The 27,973-nt window shown below is 41.3% G+C and overlaps 1 protein-coding gene across 1 annotated transcript in view; it reads right to left on the minus strand.

Annotated features, from left to right (window-relative positions):
• Positions 1-27,973, minus strand: part of tgfbr3 (transforming growth factor, beta receptor III) — a 271,094-nt gene that overhangs the window by 31,634 nt on the left and 211,487 nt on the right. The window contains exons 12-16 of the mRNA XM_034179237.1: positions 27,617-27,910; positions 24,472-24,601; positions 9,000-9,004; positions 7,127-7,211; positions 6,931-7,038 (exon numbers count right to left, since the gene is read on the minus strand). Of these exons, the coding sequence (XP_034035128.1) occupies positions 6,931-7,038; positions 7,127-7,211; positions 9,000-9,004; positions 24,472-24,601; positions 27,617-27,910 (622 nt within the window). The remainder of the gene's footprint in view (positions 1-6,930; positions 7,039-7,126; positions 7,212-8,999; positions 9,005-24,471; positions 24,602-27,616; positions 27,911-27,973) is intronic.

A 27,973-nucleotide genomic window follows, 5' to 3' on the forward strand; every position in this document is an offset into this window, starting at 1 on the left:
TTTACAGAAAGCATTTGATACTATAGATCATACCTTGCTATTGGACAAATTACAGAAGTATGGTATCAGGGGATTGGCACACATTCTGAGTTTTTGAAGATTATTTGTGGGGTGCCCCAGGGTTCAGTCCTTGGGCCACTGTTGTTCCTTTTGTATATAAATGATATATGTTTGGTTTCTCAGTATGTAAGTTGAATTTTATTTGCGGACGATACGACTGTGTTTTGTAGTGGGGATCATTTGGGACAGCTCCTGGACAATATGGAGAACAAATTACATAAATTTAAAAAATGGTTTGATTTAAATAAATTATCGCTCCATTTTGGTAAAACTAAGTGTATGATATTTGGGAATAAGTCTAGGAATTTAAGCAAAAAACTATTATTACATGATATTGAAATTGTAACAGATACAAAATTTCTTGGTGTTCATATTGATGATAGATTAAGCTGGAAAACACATTAATTATGTTAAAACTAAAATGTCAAAAGACATTGCAATTCTGCACAAAGCCCAGGACTTCCTCACCCAACATGCACTGACCACTTTATATCATGCATTACTTATTCCATATATGACATATTGTGTCGAGGTTTGGGTAAATACATACAGAACTAATACTAAACCAGTTTTTCTGTTGCAAAAGAAAGCTATAAGAATTATCAGTAATAAACCATATCGAGAGCCAACAAATTCGTTATTTGCTTGTCTGCAAATTTTAAAATTCTGGGACTTGGTTTATTATATTACAATACAGATATGTATAAAGTTAAAAATAAGCTTGTGCCTCTACATGTCCAGAATCTGTTTAAAATGAGAGACTCCAGCTACAGTTTGAGAGGAACATTATTATTTGAGAAATTGAAGATCCGTACTAATGTTAAAAGTCATTGTGTTTCCGTCAGGGGTGTTAATATTTGGAATAATTCTCCTGATAATATTAAAATACTTGGTACATTGGTTGGTTTTAAAAGGCTTTACAAAAATAATATATTTACCCGTTATACATTGAAGGATTAGGTTTACATTTTGTCACTGTTCACTATTACTTATTTTGTGATTAAGTTAAATTGTTTATGCACTTTTTTTCTTTTCTCTCTTTTCTTGTACAGCTATTATGACCATATGTGTAGGTGTATATATATATATATATATATATATATATATATATATATATATATATGTGTGTTACAAATGATTACAAATGATCTTCTTATGGCTTCGGACAGTGGACTTATCTCTGTGCTTGTTCTGTTGGACCTCAGTGCTGCTTTTGATACTGTTGACCATAAAATTTTATTACAGAGATTAGAGCATGTCATAGGTATTAAAGGCACTGCGCTGCGATGGTTTGAATCATATTTGTCTAATAGATTACAGTTTGTTCATGTAAATGGGGAATTTTCTTCACAGACTAAAGTTAATTATGGAGTTCCACAAGGTTCTGTGCTAGGACCAATTTTATTCACTTTATACATGCTTCCCTTAGGCAGTATTATTAGACGGTATTGCTTAAATTTTCATTGTTATGCAGATGATACCCAGCTTTATCTATCCATGAAGCCAGAGGATACACACCAATTAGCTAAACTGCAGGATTGTCTTACAGACATAAAGACATGGATGACCTCTAATTCCCTGCTTTTAAACTCAGATAAAACTGAAGTTATTGTACTTGGCCCCACAAATCTTAGAAGCATGGTGTCTAACCAGATCGTTACTCTGGATGGCATTTTTCCCTGATCTCTAGTAATACTGTGAGAAATCTTGGAGTCATTTTTGATCAGGATATGTCATTCAAAGCGCATATTAAACAAATATGTAGGACTGCCTTTTTGCATTTACGCAATATCTCTAAAATCAGAAAGGTCTTGTCTCAGAGTGATGCTGAAAAACTAATTCATGCATTTATTTCCTCTAGGCTGGACTATTGTAATTCATTATTATCAGGTTGTCCTAAAAGTTCCCTAAAAAGCCTTCAGTTGGTTCAGAATGCTGCAGCTAGAGTACTGACGGGGACTAGCAGGAGAGAGCATATCTCACCCGTGTTGGCCTCTCTTCATTGGCTTCCTGTTAATTCTAGAATAGAATTTAAAATTCTTCTTCTTACTTATAAGGTTTTGAATAATCAGGTCCCATCTTATCTTAGGGACCTCGTAGTATCATATTACCCCATTAGAGCGCTTCGCTCTCAGACTGCGGGCTTACTTGTAGTTCCTAGGGTTTGTAAGAGTAGAATGGGAGGCAGAGCCTTCAGCTTTCAGGCTCCTCTCCTGTGGAACCAGCTCCCAATTCAGATCAGGGAGACAGATACCCTCTCTACTTTTAAGATTAGGCTTAAAACTTTCCTTTTCGCTAAGGCTTATAGTTAGGGCTGGATCGGGTGACCCTGGACCATCCCTTGGTTATGTTGCTTTAGACGTAGACTGTGGGGGGGTTCCCATGATGCACTGTTTCTTTCTCTTTTTGCTCCGTATGCATCACTCTGCATTTAATCATTAGTGATCGATCTCTGCCCCCCTTCTCGGCATGTCTTTTTCCTGGTTCTTTCCCTCAGCCCCAACCAGTCTCAGCAGAAGACTGCCCCTCCCTGAGCCTGGTTCTGCTGGAGGTTTCTTCCTGTTAAAAGGGAGTTTTTCCTTCCCACTGTGGCCAAGTGCTTGCTCATAGGGGGTCGTTTTGACCGTTGGGGTTTTTCATAATTATTGTATGGCCTTGCCTTACAATATGGAGCGCCTTGGGGCAACTGTTTGTTGTGATTTGGCGCTATATAAGAAAAAAGTTGATTGATTGATTGATGTGTGTATATGCATATATACATTCTTTATTTTTAATGGTATAAGGGGAGTGTGCTTATAAGCTTTGCTTCTGCCTTCACCCCTTCCGCCACACGGGTTTTCGTACATTGTTTCTTTTATGTTTTGTTATTGCCTTTGTTGTTGCTCAGCTGTGTGCCGGATAAATAAATACATTCAAATTTAAATTCAGTGAAGAGTGTGACGACAGTGAAGAGTGTGACTATAGTAAAGTGTGTAACTATAGTGAAGAGTGTGACTATAGTACAGAGTGTGACGATAGTGAAGAGTGTGACGACAGTGAAGAGTGTGACTATAGTAAAGTGTGTAACTATAGTGAAGAGTGTGACTATAGTACAGAGTGTGACTATAGTGAAGAGTGTGACTATAGTGAAGAGTGTGACTATAGTGAAGAGTGTGACGACAGTGAAGAGTGTGACTATAGTACAGAGTGTGACTATAGTGAAGAGTGTGACGACAGTGAAGAGTGTGACGACAGTGAAGAGTGTGACTATAGTACAGAGTGTGACTATAGTACAGAGTGTGACTATAGTACAGAGTGTGACTATAGTGAAGAGTGTGACTATAGTGAAGAGTGTGACTATAGTACAGAGTGTGACTATAGTACAGAGTGTGACGACAGTGAAGAGTGTGACTATAGTACAGAGTGTGACTATAGTACAGAGTGTGACTACAGTACAGAGTGTGACTATAGTGAAGAGTGTGACGACAGTGAAGAGTGACTATAGTGAAGAGTGTGACTATAGTGAAGAGTGTGACGACAGTGAAGAGTGTGACTATAGTACAGAGTGTGACTATAGTGAAGAGTGTGACGACAGTGAAGAGTGTGACGACAGTGAAGAGTGTGACTATAGTACAGAGTGTGACTGTAGTACAGAGTGTGACGATAGAGAAGAATGTGACTATAGTACAGAGTCTGACTATAGTGAAGAGTGTAACTATCGTGAAGATTGTGACTATAACCCCAACGAGGCTGCCGTCAGGGATGCCCCCTTAGCCCCCTTTTATATTTAGTTTGCTTATTGAAACTTTAGCCCAAATGATAAAGCAGGAAAGGGACTTAAAGGTATAATTAGAAATGGTATAGAGTACAAAATTGGTCGATATGCAGACAATGTATTGCTAAAATTTCTAAATCCAAGCTCTGTGTACCGTTGCTAATGAAGAATGTGACTACAGTGAAGAGTGTGACGACAGTGAAGAGTGTGACTATAGTAAAGCGTGTAATTATAGTGAAGAGTGTGAAGACAGTGAAGAGTGTGATTATAGTACAGAGTGTGACTATAGTGAAGAGTGTGACGACAGTGAAGAGTGTGACGACAGTGAAGAGTGTGACTATAGTAAAGCGTGTAATTATAGTGAAGAGTGTGAAGACAGTGAAGAGTGTGATTATAGTACAGAGTGTGACTATAGTGAAGAATGTGACTACAGTGAAGAGTGTGACAACAGTGAAGAGTGTGACTATAGTAAAGCGTGTAATTATAGTGAAGAGTGTGAAGACAGTGAAGAGTGTGATTATAGTACAGAGTGTGACTATAGTGAAGAATGTGACTACAGTGAAGAGTGTGACGACAGTGAAGAGTGTGACTATAGTAAAGCGTGTAATTATAGTGAAGAGTGTGAAGACAGTGAAGAGTGTGATTATAGTACAGAGTGTGACTATAGTGAAGAGTGTGACGACAGTGAAGAGTGTGACGACAGTGAAGAGTGTGATGACAGTGAAGTGTGTGACGACAGTGAAGAGTGTGACTATAGTAGAGTGTAACTACTGTATATTGAAGAGTGTGACTATAGTAAAGTGTGTAACTATAGTGAAGAGTGTGACTATAGTACAGAGTGTAACTACTGTATATTGAAGAGTGTGACTATAGTAAAGTGTGTAACTATAGTGAAGAGTGTGACTATAGTACAGAGTGTGACTATAGTGAAAAGTGTGACGATAGTGAAAAGTGTGACGACAGTGAAGAGTGTGACTATAGTACAGAGTGTGACTATAGTACAGAGTGTGACTATAGTACAGAGTGTGACTGTAGTACAGAGTGTGATGATAGTGAAGAATGTGACTATAGTACAGAGTCTGACTATAGTGAAGAGTGTAACTATCGTGAAGATTGTGACTATAACCCCAACGAGGCTGCTGTCAGGGATGCCCCCTTAGCCCCTTTTTATACTTAGTTTGCTTATTGAAGCTTTAGCCCAAATGATCAAGCAGGAAAGGGAACTTAAAGGTATAATTAGAAATGGCATAGAGTACAAAATCGGTCGATATGCGGATGATGTATTGCTAACATTTCTAAATCCAAGCTCTGTGTACCTTTGCTAATGAATACCCTTAAAAAGTTTGGATCTCTTTCTGGATATTCTCTCAGTGTCAACAAAACCCAAGCCCTTTTATTCAGTTTTATTCCAACTGCAGAATTAGTTAGAGAATATGATTTTAATTGGAACTTGCCGCATATCCAATATTTGGGGGTATTCATACCAAAGGATCTTACCTCTCTATGTACTATCAACTATGAAAATATAATAAAGCAAATTAACAGAGATATGGGCGGGTGGGTTTTGCTACCCCTGGCCATTGGTGAAAGAATTAGGTTTATTAAAATGGTAATTCTACCCAAATTATTGTATCTATTCAATGCAATACCTGTAGAGATTCCTTTGAAACAATTCTGAGAATGGGATAAATGTATATCCAGGTTTGTGTGGAAATTAAATAAGTCACAAATAAGGCCCCCAGAAGCCAACGGTTTCTAGATAAGCTCAGATGCATTCTGAGCATCCAGAACAGTAATTTTAATGTTTTGAGAAGACCATAAAGTGGACACCATTTGATTTATACAATCTGAAACTGTGGATATAAGTACTTTATTCTGAGAATAGCCAGCATTGATTTTATTAACATCCTGGTGTAAATAAGGTATCACCACATGTGTAGAACTCAGAAAGAATGATAGGTTGAGTTCTCATTAAAAAAAAAACTGCAATGTGGTAAAATGTATTCATAAATATGAAAGAACAGGCTCTTAATAATTATTAACGATTGCATACTGTATTTTTTTCTCAAGATTTGTTTTTGCATAAGTTTGAAAAAACAACAGATCATAAGTTTAGGATAAATTACTTATCATGAATTTAATTTTCGAAGTGGCACTAATGACAACACTCATACTGAACATAATTTCGCTTGCATAGACTGATTTTGGAGATCAAGCAATAATTGCAGATGGGCTTTCTGAGATCCCAGATAGCTTTTCTGATTTCCTTTTCTAACTTTCACAATTTAGTAAATTAGCATATGGTCCATTGATACTTATGTGTAGACACTAGTCCCTAGAGGCAACTATTTTTGGTTTTAAATCTGGGCAAATGCAGTCCTAGAAAATTCCAAATGTGACAAACAAGAAACAGGTGTTGCAGAAACAAAGATACTATTCTGACATGGTTTTGCACATAAGACTGGCATAGCATGTTTCAAGTACACACATATATGTCAGAATGTGGGGGGCACATACCATATTCTGAATATATCCCCTGGTTGTAAAGGTGGGGGGGGACATGTCCCCCCTATCCCCCAGCAAATTGTGCCCATGGTAGTGAAGAGTGGTTAATGTAGCGTGACTACAGCTTCATTTTGAAGTCATGAAGGAAGATTTACAACAGCAGGCCCATCAACACAAAGCTCCTTCTACAAGAACAGGGTAGCATGTGACGGTGCACTCAATAGGCCAATGGGAAGGAACTTCTCAGAGGTCAGCTGGGGTTGGCAGGCTGGGGAACAAGGGGAAGGTCTTGGCATTTAATGGACAGATTGTTTGTCTTTTCCTGTCAGCACTCGCTAACCCCAGCAAGGGGAATTTCCAGCTCGTCTCTAGCCATTGTACTGAGAATGTTCTCTGCCCACCAACCTTTCAAATCATTTAAAGGCAGGAAAGCTCTTCCTGCTGACCAACAAGTTGTATTTACTGAGAAGAAGTCAATATGTTTCGTGAACTGGCATCTCTCAATAACAGGATGTCTAAGTGTTTCTGGTATCAGGTCACTCAGGCTTCTTATCGTTTCATTAAAGCAGTGAAGTGCACTTTAACTGTGGAGCAGCAAGTAAAGGACCTACCTGTGTGTGAGTAGATAAACCACAGTGCACCAGTCAAAAGTGCACCAATCACGAAGGCCGCAAAGGCGATGCCCACTACTGTCGGCGTGTCAAGCACATATACCACATCTGCAACACACAGCACAATTCATAGAGTTTGCCACATTAGATTTGAAACATATAATACAAATAACTGCTTTATTACATGTTATTTTACAAAAGTATCCATAGATGTGTTTTGTAAAATAACTTACTTTCATTGGAGGGATCCTGCGGTCCTTGCGGTACTGTATGTGGAGTAGCTGAAAAAATAAATGCGTTGCATGTGTTATTGTTTAATAAACTTAATTTTAACTTTAAAAACATGCTCTTTATTTCCAAAGTGCCCATACAGTGCATCCCGAAAGTATTCATAGTGCTGCACTTTTTCCACATTTTTGTATGTTACAGCCATATTCCAAAATGGAAGAAATTCACTTTTTCCCTAAAAATTCTACACACAATACCCCATAATGACAATGTGAAAAAAGGTTTTTTTTTTGAAAAATTTATTAAAAATAAAGAAACTAAGAAATCACATGTACACAAGTATTCACAGCCTTTGCTATGAAGCTCAGGTGCATCCTGCTTCCACTGATCATCCTTGAGATTCTTCAGCTACATTGGAGTCCACCTGAGGTAAATTTAGATGACTGGACATGATTTGGAAAGGCACACACCTGTCTACATATAAGGTCCCACAGTTGACAGTGCATGTCAGAGCACAAACCAAGCATGAAGTCAGAGAATTGTCTGTAGACCTCCGAGACAGGATTTTGTGTAGATATTAGCCAATGCAGCTTAGAGTGGACTAAACTATTAAAAAGACATGAAATCTAGGCTTTACAACAAGATATATAGTCCTCTAGAAAATGAATGGAACAATAATGTCATTTCATATATTTTGGCTATATACTGGGGCTTGAGATCAAAAGATGAATGAGAAGACATTTTAGAAGGTCAACTTTATTTTTCTGGTATTTTCATCTGGAGCTGTTAAACAAAATCAAATGTAACACCTTTCTTTCAGACCACTCCATTTCTGTGCCAACAAAAGCATCTGAATATTTGACTGACTGGTGTTTCTTGAGGTCTGACTGTGTCCTTTCAGAAAGGCTGTTTAAATATTATATCACTGTTTATTCTTGGTTTTAGCCATGGATTTTACTCATGAAGACTACAAAAAAAATTAAAATAAAATAAAAACAACGTGATGACCAGAGAGATGTGTGAGAAAAGCAAGTCAATCTGAAGTTGTGCAAAGAAGGAGAACCAATCATAGGCACTACAGCTGCACACGGTCAATATGGCAAGTGTGAGCTCTCCAAATAAGGAAGAAATCACTCGTGCTGAGCAACAAGGAAAACAACAAAGCAGATGACAGAAACGTTCCAACACATCAGTCAGTGACATCACAATGACCTCCAGAGGGCAGCACTGAAGGTCTCATAATCTACTGTTTGAAGGAGACTCGGGGTAAAGGAACTCAGATGCCATACCAGAGGATGTAAAGCACTTGAAAGCAAGGAACCTGCAAACCAGTACAGATGATGACCCACAGTGGTTCTGGAAGAAAGTTTTATGGACTGATCAGATCAAGATAGACCTCGGTCAAAGTGACGGAATAATTAAAGTGTGGAGGATGAAAGCATCACGCTCCTGTGTGAAGTGTGGTGGAGGTACAGGAGCGTCCCGATGATTCAAAGTGGGTTTTTGTGGAGGGTGGTTTCATTAAGTGAGGCGGTGACTTCAGTGGCTTATCTACTGTTGTGTGTGGAATTGAAGAGGCATGGTTCCACTTGCCCAGATGATCCAATTTGGAGCATCTGTGCACTGAAAGAACCAGGGAACATGAATAGATCATGTGAATGTGACTCACATGCATTAAAGATTGTGCAGTCTATATTGTAACTTTTAAACCCCAGAACCTGGATCCTTTTGTGGGGACTGGTGTTTGGTTAAATGGAACTCATCTTCACCTCCTGGTTGTCTTTTCAACTACCTGTCATTGTGAACTGTATTTAGTTGCTGGGCTGCAACATTTCTCTCACTGCATCTTGTGACAATTCTTCTTTGCACTTTTGTTGAATTTTTTTCCCCCATAGCAGATGGTCACCCCACTCAGTCTGCGCTACTTGAGGTTTCTTCCCATCATCAAAAATATAAGAGTTTTTCCAGTTCACAGGCTGGGTACGGTTGAAAAGCAGAATAGCAGAACATACAAGTATTTATCCTTTGATTTCAGTCTCAAATGTCTTCAGAATACACTCACTCCCTCAACTTCAACCGCATACTCCAATTAAGGGTCAAGGCTGGAGCCTATCCTAGCAGTCATAGGGCGTGTGGTGGGGTACAACCTGGAGAGGACATCAGTGTGTTGCAGAGCCACATATAGACAAACAAACACCCGCACAGACACCTACGGACAATTTTAAGTTTCTTCAGAATACAGAAAAAAAACAAATGAATTGGCCTTGTTGTTCAAATACTTTCAGAAGACAGTGTACACAGCGAACTGACCCTGAGAAACAGTTGGCAGTGTCCTACAGTACAAATTTATCTATAGCACATTTATTCCAGGCATCTGGATGGCATTCAAAAGCATCCTTAGCTATAAAGACTTCTTAGGAAACAATACAAAGAAGCCTGTGTGTAGGTAGACGTAGAGTGGGTGCTATTCTTGGAAACAACTCCTTTGAATCTTCAGGCCACATAGCAGACGATGACAGGTAATTAGACAAGAATTTAATTTCAGAGGAGACGAAGGCCATAGGACCCCCCACCACCACCGCTATCTGTCTCTTGTGACTTATTGGGCCAAGAATTCAGACCATATCCATGAATTCTTTCAGGCATGGAAGGAAAGTGGAACAACACACATGATAACATACAGTAGTGTTCAGAATAATAGTAGTGCTATGTGACTAAAAAGATTAATCCAGGTTTTGAGTATATTTCTTATTGTTACATGGGAAAAAAGGTACCAGTAGATTCAGTAGATTCTCACAAATCCAACAAGACCAAGCATTCATGATATGCACACTCTTAAGACTATGAAATTGGGCTATTATTAAAAAAAGTAGAAAAGGGGGTGTTCACAATAATAGTAGTGTGGCATTCAGTCAGTGAGTTTGTCAGTTTTGTGGAACAAACAGGTGTGAATCAGGTGTCCCCTATTTAAGGATGAAGCCAGCACCTGTTGAACATGCTTTTCTCTTTGAAAGCCTGAGGAAAATGGGATGTTCAAGACATTGTTCAGAAGAACAGCGTCGTTTGATTAAAAAGTTGATTGGAGAGGGGAAAACTTATACACAGGTGCAAAAAATTATAGGCTGTTCATCTACAATGATCTCCAATGCTTTAAAATGGACAAAAAAACCAGAGATGCGTGGAAGAAAACGGAACACAACCATCAAAATGGATAGAAGAATAACCAGAATGGCAAAGGCTCACCCATTGATCAGCTCCAGGATGATCAAAGACAGTCTGGAGTTACCTGTAAGTGCTGTGACAGTTAGAAGACGCCTGTGTGAAGCTAATTTTATTTATTTTTTTTTGCAAGAATCCCCCGCAAAGTCCCTCTGTTAAATAAAAGACATGTGCAGAAGAGGTTACAATTTGCCAAAGAACACAACAACTGGCCTAAAGAGAAATGGAAGAATATTTTGTGGACTGATGAGAGTAAAATTGTTCTTTTTGGGTCCAAGGGCCACAGACAGTTTGTGAGATGACCCTCAAACTCTGAATTCAAGCCACAGTTCACAGTGAAGACAGTGAAGCATGGTGGTGCAAGCATCATGATATGGGCATGTTTCTCCTACTAAATGCTGAAGAGGTCATGCCCTTGAAATAGGTGTTTCAACAAGACAATGACCCCAAGCACACTAGTAAATGGGCAAAATCTTGGTTCCAACACAACAAAATTAATGCCTCACAGATGTGAAGAAATCATGAAAAACTGGTTATACAACTAAATACTAGTTTAGTGATTCACAGGATTGCTAAAAAAAGCAGTTTGAACATAATAGTTTTGAGTTTGTAGCATCAACAGCAGATGCTACTATTATTGTGAACACCCACTTTTCTACTTTTTTTTTTTTTACTAATAGCCCAATTTCATAGCCTTAAGAGTGTGCATATCATGAATGCTTGGCCTTGTTGGATTTGTGAGAATCTACTGGTACCTTGTTTCCCATGTAACAATAAGAAATATACTCAAAACCTGGATTAATCTTTTTAGTCACATAGCACTACTATTATTCTGAACACTACTGTACCTTTCATTTACAAAATCACTTGGCTCAAATCTCACTGTACCATTTCATGTCATGGTTTAGCAACTCTTCAGAACAAAATTCTGCTGCAAGTCTGAGAGGTTGTGAATTTTTCTGTTTGAATCAAAACACATTTGGTGTCTTTTCTCACCAGAAATTTCATTTCACAGGTTGTTAAAAATGTGATGAATCCTGACAGCTGGTCTTTCAACCTGTTGAAGCTACAGCCTATAGCTCAGTGATTCCCAAAATGTGCGCTGCAGCTCGCTGGTGGGCCATGAAGGTCTTATTTTAAATTTTGTAATCCATCCATCCATTCATTTTCAATACCCGCTCACTCCAGTTAAGTGTGTGGTAGCAAGTGTCCTCTTTTACACTGTGGTGTGCTGGGGGGAGCACCCATCCAAGAAGGACACATCCAGGCTGGATAAACTGATCAGGTGGGCTGGCTCTGTGGCTGGCATGAAGCTGGACTCTCTGGTCACAATGGCAGAGAACACTGGACAAACCGCTGGACATTATGGACGATGCCTGTCACTCTCTGCACACCATCATCAGCAACCAGAGGAGCCTCTTCAGCCACAGACTGCTCCTTCCCAAGTGCAGGACCAACAGACTGAAAAACTCCTTTGTCCCTCAAACCATCAGACTGTACAACTCCTCACTCAGGGGGAGGAGGAGTAACAGGAAGACAGAGGAGAGGAAGGAGAGCTACAATAGTAGCCAGTAAACCAGCAGCGAGCAGTATTTCTGGTATTTATATTTGTGAATTTATATTTATATTTGCAAATTGTTTGTTACTTTCATTTCTGATAGTCTGTGTGCTTCTTACCCTGTGTGCTGCTATACAATGCTGCCAGAACCTCAATTTCCCTGAGAGAGTCTTCCCAAGGAATTAATAAGGTTCTATCTAATCTAATCTAATCTAATCTGAAGGGTGGGCTGAAGCCTATCCCAGCAGTCACAGGGCGTGAGGTGTGGTCAATTTTGTAAAAAACTTTAAATTTACATCCAAACATTTCTAATTATTTTTAAAATGCAATCGGAAGTATAATAAAACAAAATCACAGGATTTGAATTATATGTTGCTGTTCTTTATCAGACCTAGTTTATCACAATATATACAACCCCTGGCAAAAATTATGGAATCACCGGCCTCTGAGGATGTTCATTCAGTTGTTTAATTTTGCAGAAAAAAAGCAGATCACAGACATGACACAAAACTAAAGTCATTTCAAATCAATCAATCAATCAATCAATCAGTTTTTTATATAGCGCCAAATCACAACAAACAGTTGCCCCAAGGCGCTTTATATTGTAAGGCAAGGCCATACAATAATTATGTAAAATCCCAACGGTCAAACGACCCCCTGTGAGCAAGCACTTGGCAACAGTGGGAAGGAAAAACTCCCTTTTAACAGGAAGAAACCTCCAGCAGAACCAGGCTCAGGGAGGGGCAGTCTTCTGCTGGGACTGGTTGGGGCTGAGGGAGAGAACCAGGAAAAAGACATGCTGTGGAGGGGAGCAGAGATCAATCACTAATGATTAAATGCAGAGTGGTGCATACAGAGCAAAAAGAGAAAGAAACAGTGCATCATGGGAACCCCCCAGCAGTCTACGTCTATAGCAGCATAACTAAGGGATGGTTCAGGGTCACCTGATCCAGCCCTAACTATAAACTTTAGCAAAAAGGAAAGTTTTAAGCCTAATCTTAAAAGTAGAGAGGGTGTCTGTCTCCCTGATCTGAATTGGGAGCTGGTTCCACAGGAGAGGAGCCTGAAAGCTGAAGGCTCTGCCTCCCATTCTACTCTTACAAACCCTAGGAACTATAAGTAAGCCTGCAGTCTGAGAGCGAAGGGCTCTATTGGGGTGATATGGTACTACAAGGTCCCTAAGATAAGATGGGACCTGATTATTCAAAACCTGGCAAATGGCAACTTTCTGGCTTTAAGAAACACTATAAGAAATCAAGAAAAAAATTGTGGCAGTCAGTAACGGTGACTTTTTTAGACGAAGCAGAGGGAAAAAAAATATGGACTCACTCAATTCTGAGGAAAAAATTATGGAATCACCCTGTAAATTTTCATCCCCAAAACTAACATGCATCAAATCAGATCTGCTCGTTAGTCTGCATCTAAAAAGGAGTGATCACACCTTGGAGAGCTGTTGCACCCAGTGGATTGACATGAATCATGGTTTCAACACGAGAGATGTCAATTGAAACAAAGGAGAGGATTATCAAACTCTTAAAAGAGGGTAAATCATCACGCAATGTTGCAAAAGATGTTGGTTGTTCACAGTCAGCTGTGTCTAAACTCTGGACCAAATACAAACAACATGGGAAGGTTGTTAAAGGCAAACATACTGGTAGACCAAGGAAGGCATCAAAGCGTCAAGACAGAAAACTTAAAGCAATGTCTCAAAAATCGAAAATGCACAACAAAACAAATGAGGAACGAATGGGAGGAAACTGGAGTCAACGTCTGTGACCGAACTATAAGAAACCGCCTAAAGGAAATGGGATTTACGTACAGAAAAGCTAAATGAAAGCCATCATTAACACCTAAACAGAAAAAAACAAGGTTACAATGGGCTAAGGAAAAGCAATCGTGGACTGTGGATGACTGGATGAAAGTCATATTCAGTGATGAATCTCGAATCTGCATTGGGCAAGGTGATGATGCTGGAACTTTTGTTTGGTGCCATTCCAATGAGATTTATAAAGATGACTGCCTGAAGAGAACATGTAAATTTCCACAGTCATTGATGATATGGGGCTGCATGTCAGGTAAAGGCACTGGGGAGATGGCTGTCATTACATTATCAATAAATGCACAAGTTTACGTTGATATTTTGGACACTTTTCTTATCCCATCAATTGAAAGGATGTTTGGGGATGATGAAATCATTTTTCAAGATGATAATGCATCTTGCCATAGAGCAAAAACTGTGAAAACATTCCTTGCAAAAAGACACATAGGGTCAATGTCATGGACTGCAAATAGTCCGGATAGTCTTAATCCAATTGAAAATCTTTGATGGAAGTTGAAGAAAATGGTCCATGACAAGGCTCCAACCTGCAAAGCTGATCTGGCAACAGCAATCAGAGAAAGTTGGAGCCAGATTGATGAAGAGTACTGTTTGTCACTCATTAAGTCCATGCCTCAGAGACTGCAAGCTGTTATAAAAGCCAGAGGTGGTGCAACAAAATACTAGTGATGTGTTGGAGCGTTCTTTTGTTTTTCATGATTCCATAATTTTTTCCTCAGAATTGAGTGATTCTATATTTTTTTTCCTCTGCTTGGTCTAAAAAAGTAACCGTTACTGACTGCCACAATCTTTTTTCTTGATTTCTTATAGTGTTTCTTAAAGCCAGAAAGTTGCCATTTGAAATGACTTTAGTTTTGTGTCATGTCTGTGATCTGCTTTTTTTCTACAAAATTAAACAACTGAATAAACATCCTCTGAGGCCGGTGATTCCATAATTTTTGCCAGGGGTTGTACAAGGAAATACTTTATCTTACTCTCATGTGTCAAGCTATTTTAACTATACCACAAAATCTTTGCATATATGGCACAGAAGTGTAATCTTTTACATTTGACTGTTGTGATTTTCATTGTTGCTTTTGTTAGTAACAATAACAACAACAATAACAATAATAATAATGCTAATAATAATATTGTACTATATACAATCACATTGCATTAACAGTTAGACAGTGGTCCCTCGCTATAACGCGGCCTCGCAGTTTCGCGGATTTTTTTAGTCCAATTTTGCATGCTTTTTTTTTTTTTTACAGCGCATTGTGTTCTGCATCCTCATCAAGCAGGCCGGTCGCAGCACCGCGAAGGGAGAGTACGCACATTGTGTTCTGCCTGTCTGTTTATAAGAATCTTCTCACCCAGAAGAAAAAAGAGTGCCAACAACTACCCATAACTGTGTTCTTCACTTGGAAAAAGACACCTGCACCGAGGTGTGACTCAGTGGAAAAAGGCGCTACAGCGGCGCGGCACCAGGACGAAGAGGCTCGATCAGAGGAACTGTGAAATACTGGTCAGTCACCATTAATAATTTCTTATGTGTTCAACCTCGTAGGTTGATCGTTAAAGTTAAATTCGTTAGTTCTAAAAGCCATCATAATTATTTGTAGGAAAATGTTCTATTTTTATTTCTCAAACAAATGTTTGGGCCTGAAAACAGGTTGGTCTTATTTTTCTACTAAGATTTGAACTTTGAGAGTGTTTACACATGAGAGAAAAGTGAGAAAATGTTAATGCCTGTTTGAGAAAAGTGTATAAAGTGTGTACTGAGGGGTTTCACAGCCTTAAAACGTCTATAATAATTGTAAAAAATAACTCTGACTACTTTGTGGATTTCGCTTATTGCGGGCTAGTTTTAGAACGTAACTCCCGCGATAAACAAGGGACCACTGTACATTCAAAACACTGTAAGAGTTGTATTTTGGATTCTGCAAAGTTAAAAATAAAAGTATTTGTATTGTTATAAAAAATGTAATCAACCCTGCCAACTAAAACAAATGATGCTTTTAACCTGTATTGAAAGTTACCAAAGCTATAAAGAAGGGGATAAAAATTAGTGATGAAGCAGTAAATCTGAACTTCTGAAGGCCAGGCTTTGAGGCTGGTGTTTTTCCATGCACCATGAGGTCGTCTTTGATTTGCACATCGAGCTCAACCCTTTGGGACACTGTCCAGAACTGTGGCCCGTGAAAGGCTGTTTGTTTTGTTTGGCCTCCCAGCATCAGAGATGCATTTTTGTTAGAAAACATGAAGTTTGTATTTAGCTGATTCTACACCATAAGCCCACTGCAGTGGCACACCAGTGTGGGACGCACAACCAGCCGTTTAGTCTCAACTACCTTTATTGATATTTAGAACACTATGAACAAATTCTTTAACAACACTGAATAGTGTTTGATCTCAACGTCATGAAGAGTGATCAGCTTGTGAAACTGAAATATCAGACTTCCAACGACGGGCAGGTGGTGTGGTCTTATGTTCACATTAATTCAATGTGACAAATAACTGGAAAAATGTTTCTCAACACTTTGCAAAGACATCTGGATGACCCTGATCACTAATTCTGTGGAGCAGACTGAGTGCGACATGATGGAGTGACATTTCCTGCAGCTTTTAGTTATGCCAGGAACAACGAAGATGAAACAGAGGCTCATGTTTGTTTACCTGAAATCACAAGACCAACTGTGAACTTGTCTGAAGTCTTAGTAAGACCCTGTCACACCCTGAGAATTTCATTAGCGTATGAAAAACGGCAAATACACCTAATAAGTTATGGGTAAGTTTTGTGTCATTTAAAAGCACGCTGTAGTATGCTTGTATACGGCAAGTACGTCGAAAAAGTTTGGGCATGCACGATAGTTTCACCGCATGACAGCGTATGTTTCATACTTCCCACATGCACGGACTGTAAGTTGTAGCTGTTATGCAATTATTGACACACGTTTCTTACGTCCATTGATGCTGTCCATTGTCTGGCTGAACAACTGATAGCTGCAGTCATGTGAAAAGTTCAGACTGTTTCAAATATTAAAACCATTCACACATGGGTTAAATATAAAGTCTTAATCTTACCTGTTCATTTCAGTCGGATTCATCATCACAGCCTGACAAAAACATATCCACACAAAGCGTCCTGATTTTGGAAAAAAGTCTTAAAATACTTTAATTTCTTGTCGTGGCTGAAGAAAATCACAATTTAAAAGAAGTCCCTCTGTGGTTGTCTGCTCTCTGTCCATTCCTCAGCCTGAACCAGAGAACGCCGGCACTTTGTGCCACAACAAAAAAATTAATTTATCTTAAAAGTTGAAAGAGTCACAGCCACTCATTCATTCACATCAGCGTTTATCACTGACAACATTTCTGTGTAGGCTCTCAGTTGTCCAGGTAGATTCCATAGTAGAGAAGCTTGAATCTTCAACTGGACTGGGTTGCAGAGAGAAGAAATGGTTTCAGAGAGGGGTCAAGGAGGCATTTTATGTGAAACAGTTGAAACCCAGCCTTAACCGGGGAGGGGGTCAGAGACACGCTTTGTCCCCTGTTTACAATGGGGTACTCAGGTCAAAGCAGTTTCAGTCTTTTGTGCATGGTAATGAGTCATTAATGTCATCAGGAGAGTCGTCAAGGGAGCCGTCAGGAGAGGCGTCCGTCCCATCATTAGGAGGGACAGCTGCCCTGTCATTAGGAGGGTGCTAACTAGAGCACAATAGGTGCTAATCACAGCTATTGTTTAGTCACTAGCCCATAGCAGTCTGCCTCTCAGTAGGAGGGGTCTGGTTAGGTTTAAAACGCCAGCTTTCGTGGCTTCTGTTTATTCTTCTCTACAAGAGTCAAGACAAAAGTCAGACTACCGAGCAAGAATCTTAGCTGAGGAAGCTTCTGCGATTTGAAGCGAAATGTCCTTGCGTCAAGCAACTCAGTCCAGTCGAAGATTCAAGCTTCTCTACTATCAATGACAACAGCTGATTCTTCAGCATTTTACCCATGACGAAAATAAATCCCACGATCCACCAAGACAATAGAATAAAATTAAATTTAAAAAATGTTAAATTACTCTGTTTTGCCTCCATGTAGAGAAGAGAGGCTGTGTGAAAGCATACGCGCACTTGATGACTTGTTTAGCAGGCAGTGCACATAGATGCTGACAAGCACAAGGGTTCTGCCAGAGGTGGAAATGCAAACCAAGCCAGACTTAACTATTCTGGCATGTATCATACCGTACCGTGTCGTACTGACCAAGACTGCTCAGTGGCAACGGGCCTGTCAGCATACGCTGGCTAAATCATCAAGGTGCAACAGGCACTAAGGTGATTTTTTGTTACAGGTTTCCCCTTGACACACAGTCCTTGTCATGATATTGTGTGTGTATACACATACACACACATGCACACTTGGAGTGAAGCTAATCTTAGGCCTGCTCTGCCTTCAGTGACATGCAGAAAAAGCACTAAACACATTTGTACAGAAACACATTCAGGGTTGTTTTGAAGACATGGAATAGATTCCACAGCCAGGCGGATATTGATCGTTTGTCCTCGTTAAAAAGCCTGTATGTGAGTCAGTAAACTCAAACAGACTCCAGCACTTTTGCTGATGTCAGTGCTCAGCGGGATATCAGCGCACCTCTGTTTAGGTCATAATCAGTAAAATGTGGTGGTGGTGACATCAAGCCTCACACAAGGCTGCTCCCTCCCTCTGCTGACGCTCAGAATGCCTGAGAGCGAGTGAACGGCTCCCAGAGCCAACAAGAGGATTACTACTAACCCATCCAACACACACACTGCCACGCCTCCAGTGGAAAGGGGAGGCCTCCTAAGTGAAAACAACTGCGGCCCCATGCTGGTTGACTCCTCTTTTTCCTCTCTTCCACAGCATGGACCGTTTCAGAAAGGCCGCAACTGGCCTCAGCTTCAGTAAATGTCCCTTTACTCATGACAGCATGCGTCCAAAGGCAGGGAAACACACACTTAAGTCAGGAGTTTAATGTTAACACACACACACACACACACACACACACACACACACACACACACACACACACACACACACACACACACACACACACACACACACACACACACACACACACACACACACACACAGGGAGCTAATGAGGAACACATGTAGGGAAGCGTTATTTTGCGGTTTTGTCTAATCTCCTACAATTGCACCAAGCTTTCTCCAGCTCCTCCTGAGTCACACATACTCCTTTTGTCACCCCACTTTTCTTATCACCCTCTGTTATAATAATAATAATAATAATAATAATAATAATAATAATAATAATGTGTAACCCCATGGGATGAGCACGAGCATGGCATGCATATGTTGCAGTAGATTAGCTCCAACCTGTCAGTCAGAGTGTTCACTAATATTTAGTTAAATGGTTGTTTAGAATACACATTAATTATGTATTATATAACAGCTGAGTGGATCCTTGTGATTTGACTGGTACTTTGTATGTCACGTGACATGGTTCCATTTACTGTGCAAATTTGGTTCCATACATTTTGTACCATTGCACGCTGCGAACACCATCCACGCACACACTAGTTGGGGCGGCGTTTAGCTAAACATGGCACAGTTGGCGTTGCTGAGGGAAGATGATTAGAACAAGCTAATTGACAGTGACAGACGCCATAAGCTATCTGGATGCATGAAGAGCTGTTAGGATGAAAAGCTGGACAGATTTCTGACATGTTTTTTTGCTGGACTGAGGAAGTACACCAAGTCTTTTTTTTTTTTTTTTGAAGTATCACGGACTACATCATCAAAATTATTTTTTAACTATCTAACTGTTTTTCCAAGTTGACTGAGAACTCCTATTGGACTCCGATTTAAAGCTTGTGTTGGATTGTTGATATCAAAGCAGCAGTGATGCACCAAAATGTAAGTCCCTTTTCTGTTGTTTATAACTTAATATAACATCAAATGACAAGGATCTATTTTAGGCGTTATATAAAACAAATAATGGATGTTTTTACATTCTTTCAATGGAACGAACATTTAATTTGGTGAAAGCTGGAACGTACCATTCAACTGGGCTTCACCTCGTTGAATGGAAAATTTCATCTTTCACTCAAATGAAATATTCATACCATTGAACTCAAACATTCATTATTTGTATATTTTAAACTCGTCACCTGTTTCCATTTTATTTTTTTCTACAGTGGCTTAATATATCTATATGGTTTGTTCCAGCTTTCAACGAATTCATTATTCGGTCCACTGAAAGAATGTAAATACATTCATTATTTGTTTTATATAACGGCTAAAATAGATCCTTGTCACTTGATATTTTATTAATTTATAAACAACAGAAAAGGGACTTACGTTTTGGTGTTCCACTGTAACGTGTAGTCCCGTGATGCTGTGCATTGACTTCGGACTTCCATTAAAAAAAGACTTTGTGTAGTTCTCAGTCCAGCCAAAAATCACGTCAGCGTTTCATGCGAACAGTTCTTCATGCATCCAGACAGCTTACAGCGGAGTGGATTTTGTGTGTGTGTGTGTGTGTATATGTGTGTATGTTACAAGAATTAGCAGCATCAGTTAGCTCAATCAAATCATTGTGTCGTCGTCCCCCCCGCGTACGCACGCACGCATGCACGCACACACACACACATACACACAGACGCGCGCGCGCGAAATTGGGTCAGTCGACTGTGTATGTCCTCAGTGCAGCGAAAAAAAACAAATCACGTCAGAAATGAGTCCAGCTTTTCTTCTTTCTTCCTGCTAACAGCCTCCAGACAGCACAGTAGATTTGTGTGTGTGCGTGTGTGTGTGTGTGTGAGAGAGAGAGAGAGAATTAGCAGCATCAGTCAGCTCAATCAAATTATGTCTTGGGAGAGTCGCTGTCCCTGCGCACGCGTGCACACACGCAACCTGGTTGGCGCTTGTGCATGCTTGTACTACCAAAAAAAGACTGTGTATGTCCTCAGTGCAGCAAAAAAAAATAAAAATTAAAAAAAAAAATTCCATCAGAAATGAGTCCAGCTTTTCTTTCCAACTTCCTGCCAACAGCCTCCAGACAGTACAGTGGATTTGTTTTGTGTGCGCATGCGTGATCACGTGTGCATGCGTGCGTGTAGAGTGCAATGGTCCCAAACATATGGAACCAAATTTGCACTCTAAATGGAAACAAGCCACACTCTAAATGCAATGCAACACAAATGGGATGAATTAATTCATGTCATGTGACATACAAAGCACCAATCAAATGACACATGACACTCAGCCGTTATATAATACACATTATTATATGGCTGCGACGCTACGCGCATGCTGATTGGCTGATTATCGGATGGACATTTTCTTATTTCGGATCGGTCACCATGACAATCGGTCCGCAACACGTATTTCCGTTACAACCAGGAAGCTAAAATTAAGCTAAAATAAACGATTAATAGCCATATATTGAACAAATTATTAACTTCGTTTGCTCAGTCTGTACGGGAAAATATCAGACTGAGGTGTTGACAGTACAGACCAAGCGCCAGTGAAGTCCGTGTGAAAAACACTTCAGTCTGATATTACCCCGTACAGACCTCTCGCTCGATTAATAATCCTTTAGTGATATTAACAACCGGAGGTCGATGATCAACTTTGTAGTCGTATCATTTGACCTTCGGCCACGTGTCTCGGACACTCGAGTGAAGAGAGGGGCAGAGCTGTCGACCGATCACCACCTGGTGGTGAGTTGGATCCGCTGGGAGGGGAGGAAGCCGGTCATACCTGGCAGGCCCAAACGTATCGTGAGGGTCTGCTGGGAACGACTGGTGGAACACTCTGTCAGCGAGGTCTTCAACTCCCACCTCTGGGAGAGCTCCTCCCAGATCCCGGGGGAGGTTGGAGACATGCGGCCGCTTGTAGCTGTGGTCGCAAGGTCTCTGGTGCCTGTCGCGGCGGCAATCCCCGAACCCAGTGGTGGACACTGGAAGTAAGGGATGCCGTCAAGCTGAAGGAGTCCTACTTATCTTTGTTGGTAGGTGGGACCCCAGAGGCAGCTGACAGGTACCGGCAGGCCAAGCATGCCGCAGCCCGTGCGTTCGCAGAGGCAAAAACTCGGGTCTGGGAGGAGTTCGGGGAGGCCATGGAGGAGGACTATAGGTCGGCCTCGAAGAGATTCTGGCAAACCGTCCGGCGCCTCAGGAAGCGGAAGCAGCTCTCCACCAGCACTGTTTACGGTGCGGGTGGGGAGCTGTTGACCATGACTGGGGATGTTGTCAGGCGGTGGAAGGAATACTTCGAGGATCTCCTCAATCCCATCGTCACGTCTTCTGAAGAGGAAGCAGAGACTGGGGACTCAGAGGCGGACTCATCCATTACCCAGGCCGAAGTCACCGAGGTGGTTAGAAAGCTCCTCGGTGGCAAGGCTCCTGGGGTGGATGAAGTCCGTCCTGAGTACCTTAAGTCTCTGGATGTTGTGGGACTGTCTTGGCTGACACGCCTCTGCAACATTGCGTGGCGATCAGGGACAGTGCCTCTGGATTGGCAGACCGGGGTGGTGGTCCCTCTGTTTAAGAAGGGGGACCGGAGGGTGTGTTCCAACTATAGGGGGATCACACTCCTCAACCTCCCCGGTAAGGTCTATTCCAGAGTACTGGAGAGGAGAATTCGACCGATGGTCGAACCTCGGATTCAGGAGGAGCAGTGTGGTTTTCGTCCTGGTCGCGGCACACTGGACCAGCTCTACACACTCCATTGGGTGCTCGAGGGTTCAGGGGAGTTCGCCCAACCAGTCCACATGTGTTTTGTGGATCTGGAGAAGGCGTTTGACCGTGTCCCTCAGGGCACCCTGTGGGGGGTGCTCTGGGAGTACGGGATCCCGAGTCCTTTGTTAAGGGCTATCCGGTCCCTGTACGACCGCAGCAGGAGCTTGGTTCGCATTGCCGGTAGTAAGTCAAACCTGTTTCCAGTGCATGTGGGCCTCCGCCAGGGCTGTCCTTTGTCACCGGTTCTGTTCATTATTTTTATGGACAGAATTTCTAGGCGCAGCCAGGGTGTAGAGGGGGTCTGGTTTGGGAACCACAGAATCTCGTCTCTGCTGTTTGCGGACGATGTGGTTCTGTTGGCTTCGTCAAATCAGGACCTTCAGCATGCGCACTGGGGCGTCCGAGATGAAAATCAGCACCTCCAAATCCGAGGCCATGGTTCTCAACCGGAAAAAGGTGCTTTGCCCTCTTCAGGTCGGTGGAGTGTCCTTGCCTCAAGTGGAGGAGTTTAAGTATCAAGGGGTCTTGTTCACAAGTGAGGGACGGATGGAGCGTGAGATCGATAGACAGATCGGTGCAGCATCTGCAGTGATGCGGTCGCTGTATCAGACCGTCGTGGTGAAGAGTAGGGGGGCAAAGCTCTCGATTTACCGATCGATCTACGTTCCGATCCTCACCTATGGTCATGAGATTTGGCTCATGACCGAAAGAACGAGATTGCGAGTACAAGCGGCCGAGATGAGTTTCCTCTGCAGGGTGGCTGGGCGCTCCCTTAGACATATGTTGAGGAGCCCGGTCACTCGGGAGGAGCTCGGAGTCGAGCCGCTGCTCCTCCACATCGAAAGAAGTCAGTTGAGGTGGCTCGGGCATCTTTTCTGGATGCCCCCTGGATGCCTCGCTGGAGAGGTGTTCCGGGTACGTCCCATTGGGAGGAGGCCCCGGGGAAGACCCAGGACACGCTGGAGGGACTACATCTCTCAGCTGGCTTGGGAACACCTTGGGGTTCCCCCGGAGGAACTGGGGGAAGTGTGTGTGGATCGGGAGGTCTGGGTGGCTTTGCTTGAGCTGCTGCCCCCGCGATCCGACTCCGGATAAAGCGGAAGAAAATGGATGGATGGGTGATATTAACATTGCAGTGTTACGGGTGACTGGTGATATGTGCAGGCAGAGCGCATGTGCATTGTGAATCTGCTTATGTAGGGAATGTCTGTGCATTTTTGACATCACGAGTCTGGACTTTAGATCAGGTTTAAAGTGTAAAAGGTTTTTGGTGAAGGATGATACCAGTGTACCAACAACCACCTCAGTCTTAGAACAACACACCCACATGAGCAAAAGTGGTCTAGAGGATGTGGGCATTGGGCATTAAAATGATAATGGCGTCAGGTAGGAATTATTTTTTATTTCATGCACATTAGGAGAGGAAAAAAAGCTCACATTTATGAGAAGCAAGCAGAGCTCATTTGTCATCTGTGGTTATGGCTATTCTGCTAACCATCCCCAGGTGATTACTTTGTTAGAGACATTTATTGTAAAAATCACTGTAATAGGGATTGCAATATTTTCCATTTTATTTTTTACAATTCCCACCTATCACTTTCCCAGTAATCTCAGAAAAATTTAATAATGCACTTTACACAACAGAAAAGCAAACAGCGTTCTTACATAGTTTCAGGTGTGATTTATTTTAATTTAAGAGCGAATCAGTGCTACTTAGTTTTATTAACTGTTTCTTTGTTGTAATTGATCAAAATTATTTTAAAATCAAATTCTGGATGAACACTTTAAACTATTCAAAGCATTATGGTTAGTTAATTGGTTGTTGTGTTACTCTGACAGGCTGATGGACTCATAATTGGATTGTGTCTGTTCAAATGAATATGGCTTATTTTGTACATTTCTTTTCCCAAGATCTAGTAGAATTATACTCACATTTTATACCTAAAAGTAGTTTTTTCAGTTATTTTTCATATTTTTCTCCTCATTTTTATTACCTCCTGTTTTCCTGGTATTGCCGTCACCGGCCACCACAACCAGAGGCTTGGTAGACGTCTTGGTGTTCATCATCATCGTTACAATATCAGCCGCAGACAGAGAATCGCACCTCTCACTGGGCTGTATGCACTATGAGAGGAAAAAAATTGAGAAAATAAATCAAACTATAAGTTAAACAATAAAAAATTTAAAACATCACTTCCAAGTGAAATCTTTTCTCAGTCTCAGGAAAATCTAGATATACTTAATCTACATATTTTGAACAAAAGTATGAAAACAAGAACTCAAATGTGGGACTGACAGATAAACCTTAAACTGACAATTATAGTCAGGATTTAACAATTAACTTCACTTTAACAAGGTGTCCAAACATCCATGATGATTAGTTTAGTTTTTAAAATTACAATGAATTCTTGTGTCAGGTAAATGAACTGCATTTATATAGTGCTTTCCCATCTGCATCAGACGCTCAAAGCCCTTTACAAAAAATGAAAGGGCTGAGAAATTCTGGCGCCAACACAGTCCTGGAAATATGAACATGACAGCAACACTGGAGTTTTATTGTCTTCTGCATTTTGATACATGTCAAGCAAGCACTGATTTATCTTTCCTTCTTGGCTTTTGGGTGCAGACCTGAAAATAGAAGGCTTGGATGTGCAGTACAAATTAGTACATCTGTGATTAGTAAACAGGAACTTTGTTACTCACATCAGCTAAAGTCACAAAGCATGCACTGGTGCCGCAGGACACTGTATCCATCAGACTAAGCAACCACCCAGAGTCCTGACTGGCAACCAGTCAGACAGACCACCTCTCGAAACAAACCATTTATCAGCATCACCAAACACCTCTGTCCAATTGCTGGGATCCTCACCACTGACACACCTATGCGCTAGACCAAATTCAGGGCTGTGTGCCACACGGGCATGTAGTCACAGCTGATGTTTCTTCGCAATGTAAGGACTGCACCTCATCCAAGTCTCCCTAAATAACTGCTGTTTTGGCACAATTCCACCCAAAGTTTCTCTTTAGTAAAGCCCCGCTCCCACTAAATAATAAAGCCATGAATAATGAGCCACGTATGAATTTCTCAGTGATCATTTCAATAATAGCCCACGTATAAATCTATCACATATCTGCTATGAAGAAGCCTCTATGCGCTTCTCTGTACCTCACATGTGCCAGGTATCAGCCTCTAATGAGCCACGAAGGACCTGTCATGTGAGCCCCATCCAGCCTCGAATGGCTCGTGTCACCGCAAGCCAAATATGATCCATGTAGCGCCATGAAACGCAACATTGGTGCACACTTAGGCCTGGGTTTGGTCCAAACCTCCAGCCCTCCCACACTTGGTCCCTTTAAAGTGTGGGTTTTCAATTCACAGGATCCATTCAAGATGTTGTCACATTTTTTAAATGCAGTCCAAAAAAAGACACTCCTGCACATTCGCGCCAGTGTGCGCATCTGTGTGTCAGGCTGCAGTTCCCATGTGTTCCAGAGTCATTAAATGCAGCAGTTCTGCGTGTGCACCCAGCTCTCTGTGACAAAAAAAAGACACCACAATGAGGTGACCGCTTTAACTATATACACCTGCACCTGTGTGGCTCACCCCCCCCCCCCCCCCAAAAAAAAAACCACAACACAAAACACATCCATAGACCAGCAAGAACTGAACTACTGCTTCCTGGACAGTCACCTCTCGATGGCTTTATTTCCTCCATGGCTTTACATTAATTTGGACACCGGTGATTCACCTTTTAACTTTTGTTCATCCATTATTATCTGCAAAATCGCTCTTTTGTAAGCTCACATTCTGCGTAAATGCTCGTCTTCAGTGTGCGTCATTGCGTCAGTGCGCACAGAGTGCGCCTCATCTGATCCATAACAAGATGTTAAATATATCATAAACATACTTTTACAGCTGCTTATAAAGAAGGAATGAACATGCAACTGTTTTACCAAGCCATTAAAACATTACAAATAATTACCTTTTAGGCTGTTCCAAATATGTTCTCCACCTCAGCACACGAGACAGAGACAGGATAAAAGCTCCAAATGAAATGGTCCTCTGTGATTCCAGAAGCGATTAGAGGTGTTTTCAACATCCAAACTGACAGAAAATGATTAATCTGCTACAAAATTATTATTTTATATACAGTGTCCACACAAACCAGGTGGGATTTTAGTGCACAAGAGGGCTGAGCCAAACTCGCCTGTCCAAAACAGCGTGTCCTGTCCTTGTAGCAGCCAGGTGCTCAGATAATGGGCTTTTAACAGCCTCATCCCCACTACAAAAATGGCTCTAAAATCCTGGGTTGTCCTCATAGTACCTCGTACACAAACTGCACCATGCTGTTGGTAAATTTTGAACTTCTTGAAATTAGTGCCACGCTCAGAGATGAGCCTTATTAGCCGAATATACTGATTCTCAGAGCCACTATTCTCCCACGACTGTTGAATAACTGGACTCGTATAAAAAAAAAACATGGTACGTGGCTCATTATTTATCCTTCATTATTTGGTGGGACCAGGGCTTAAGAGACCAAGTACCAAAGACATCCAGTCATTACCTTAGGTCACTGGTACAAGTACAAGTCTCACAACCATAGAGTAAGACAGAAAGCACCAGGACCCTACAGTCTTGGACCTTTGTTCTCCAACAAAGGTATTAGCATCTCCAAATTCCTCTCTCCAGAGACCTCATGACACCATGAGGTCTTTCCAGATTACTCTTGAGCTCATTGGCCGAACCTCCAGAGATACGAATATCACAGCTGAAAGTAGGGAATGTTTCAGCAATTTCAACACCTTCACCACAAGCTGATCCACTTCTAGAGACTGAGTCCAGGAAGTCAGCAAAAACCTGAATCTTAGTTTTAATCCAGGAAAGTTGGAAATACAGACACTCTGATTTCTCATTTCATTTCTCATGTCCACTATGTCCACAAGGATAACAACACTGTCTAAGAACTTAAGGTCAGTATACAAAGGTACCCAAGTTGCTGGTCTCAATGACCTTACACCCAGTACATGCACAGACTGAACAGAATAAAAATCAGAACCTCTCAATGTCTCTGTGTTACTCAGATGAAACAACAATGATGGACTTAAGCATGGTAGAAATGTGGAGATTAAACTTCATACCAGTGGTAGCTGCTGGGAGTTCTGTGAGCTTCTGGAGCATGGTGACATTTCACAGTGCAGGAAAATTAAAGACATGTTCAAATGTGAGTTGAAGGTAAAGCTGAATCTTTTCTTTTCCATTGCAGCATGACGGATAGGGAACTCCCTCAGAGGATAGAACGTTACAGAGTCATCTTTGGGACAAACTGTCTCAATGAGAATGTAGTCTGAGACCACACTGGGGTTTGAGTCAGGAGAAACAAAGCAGGATATGATAATGAACCCTAACTCCGGATCAGATGTTGTTGATGTAACCTGAAGCACAGGAGAAGAGAAACAAAAATGTAAATTATGAAGCTAAAACCAAAAAAAGTCAAA

The sequence above is a fragment of the Thalassophryne amazonica genome, chromosome 10 (genome assembly GCF_902500255.1).
Source record: "Thalassophryne amazonica chromosome 10, fThaAma1.1, whole genome shotgun sequence".
Lineage (NCBI taxonomy): Eukaryota > Metazoa > Chordata > Actinopteri > Batrachoidiformes > Batrachoididae > Thalassophryne > Thalassophryne amazonica.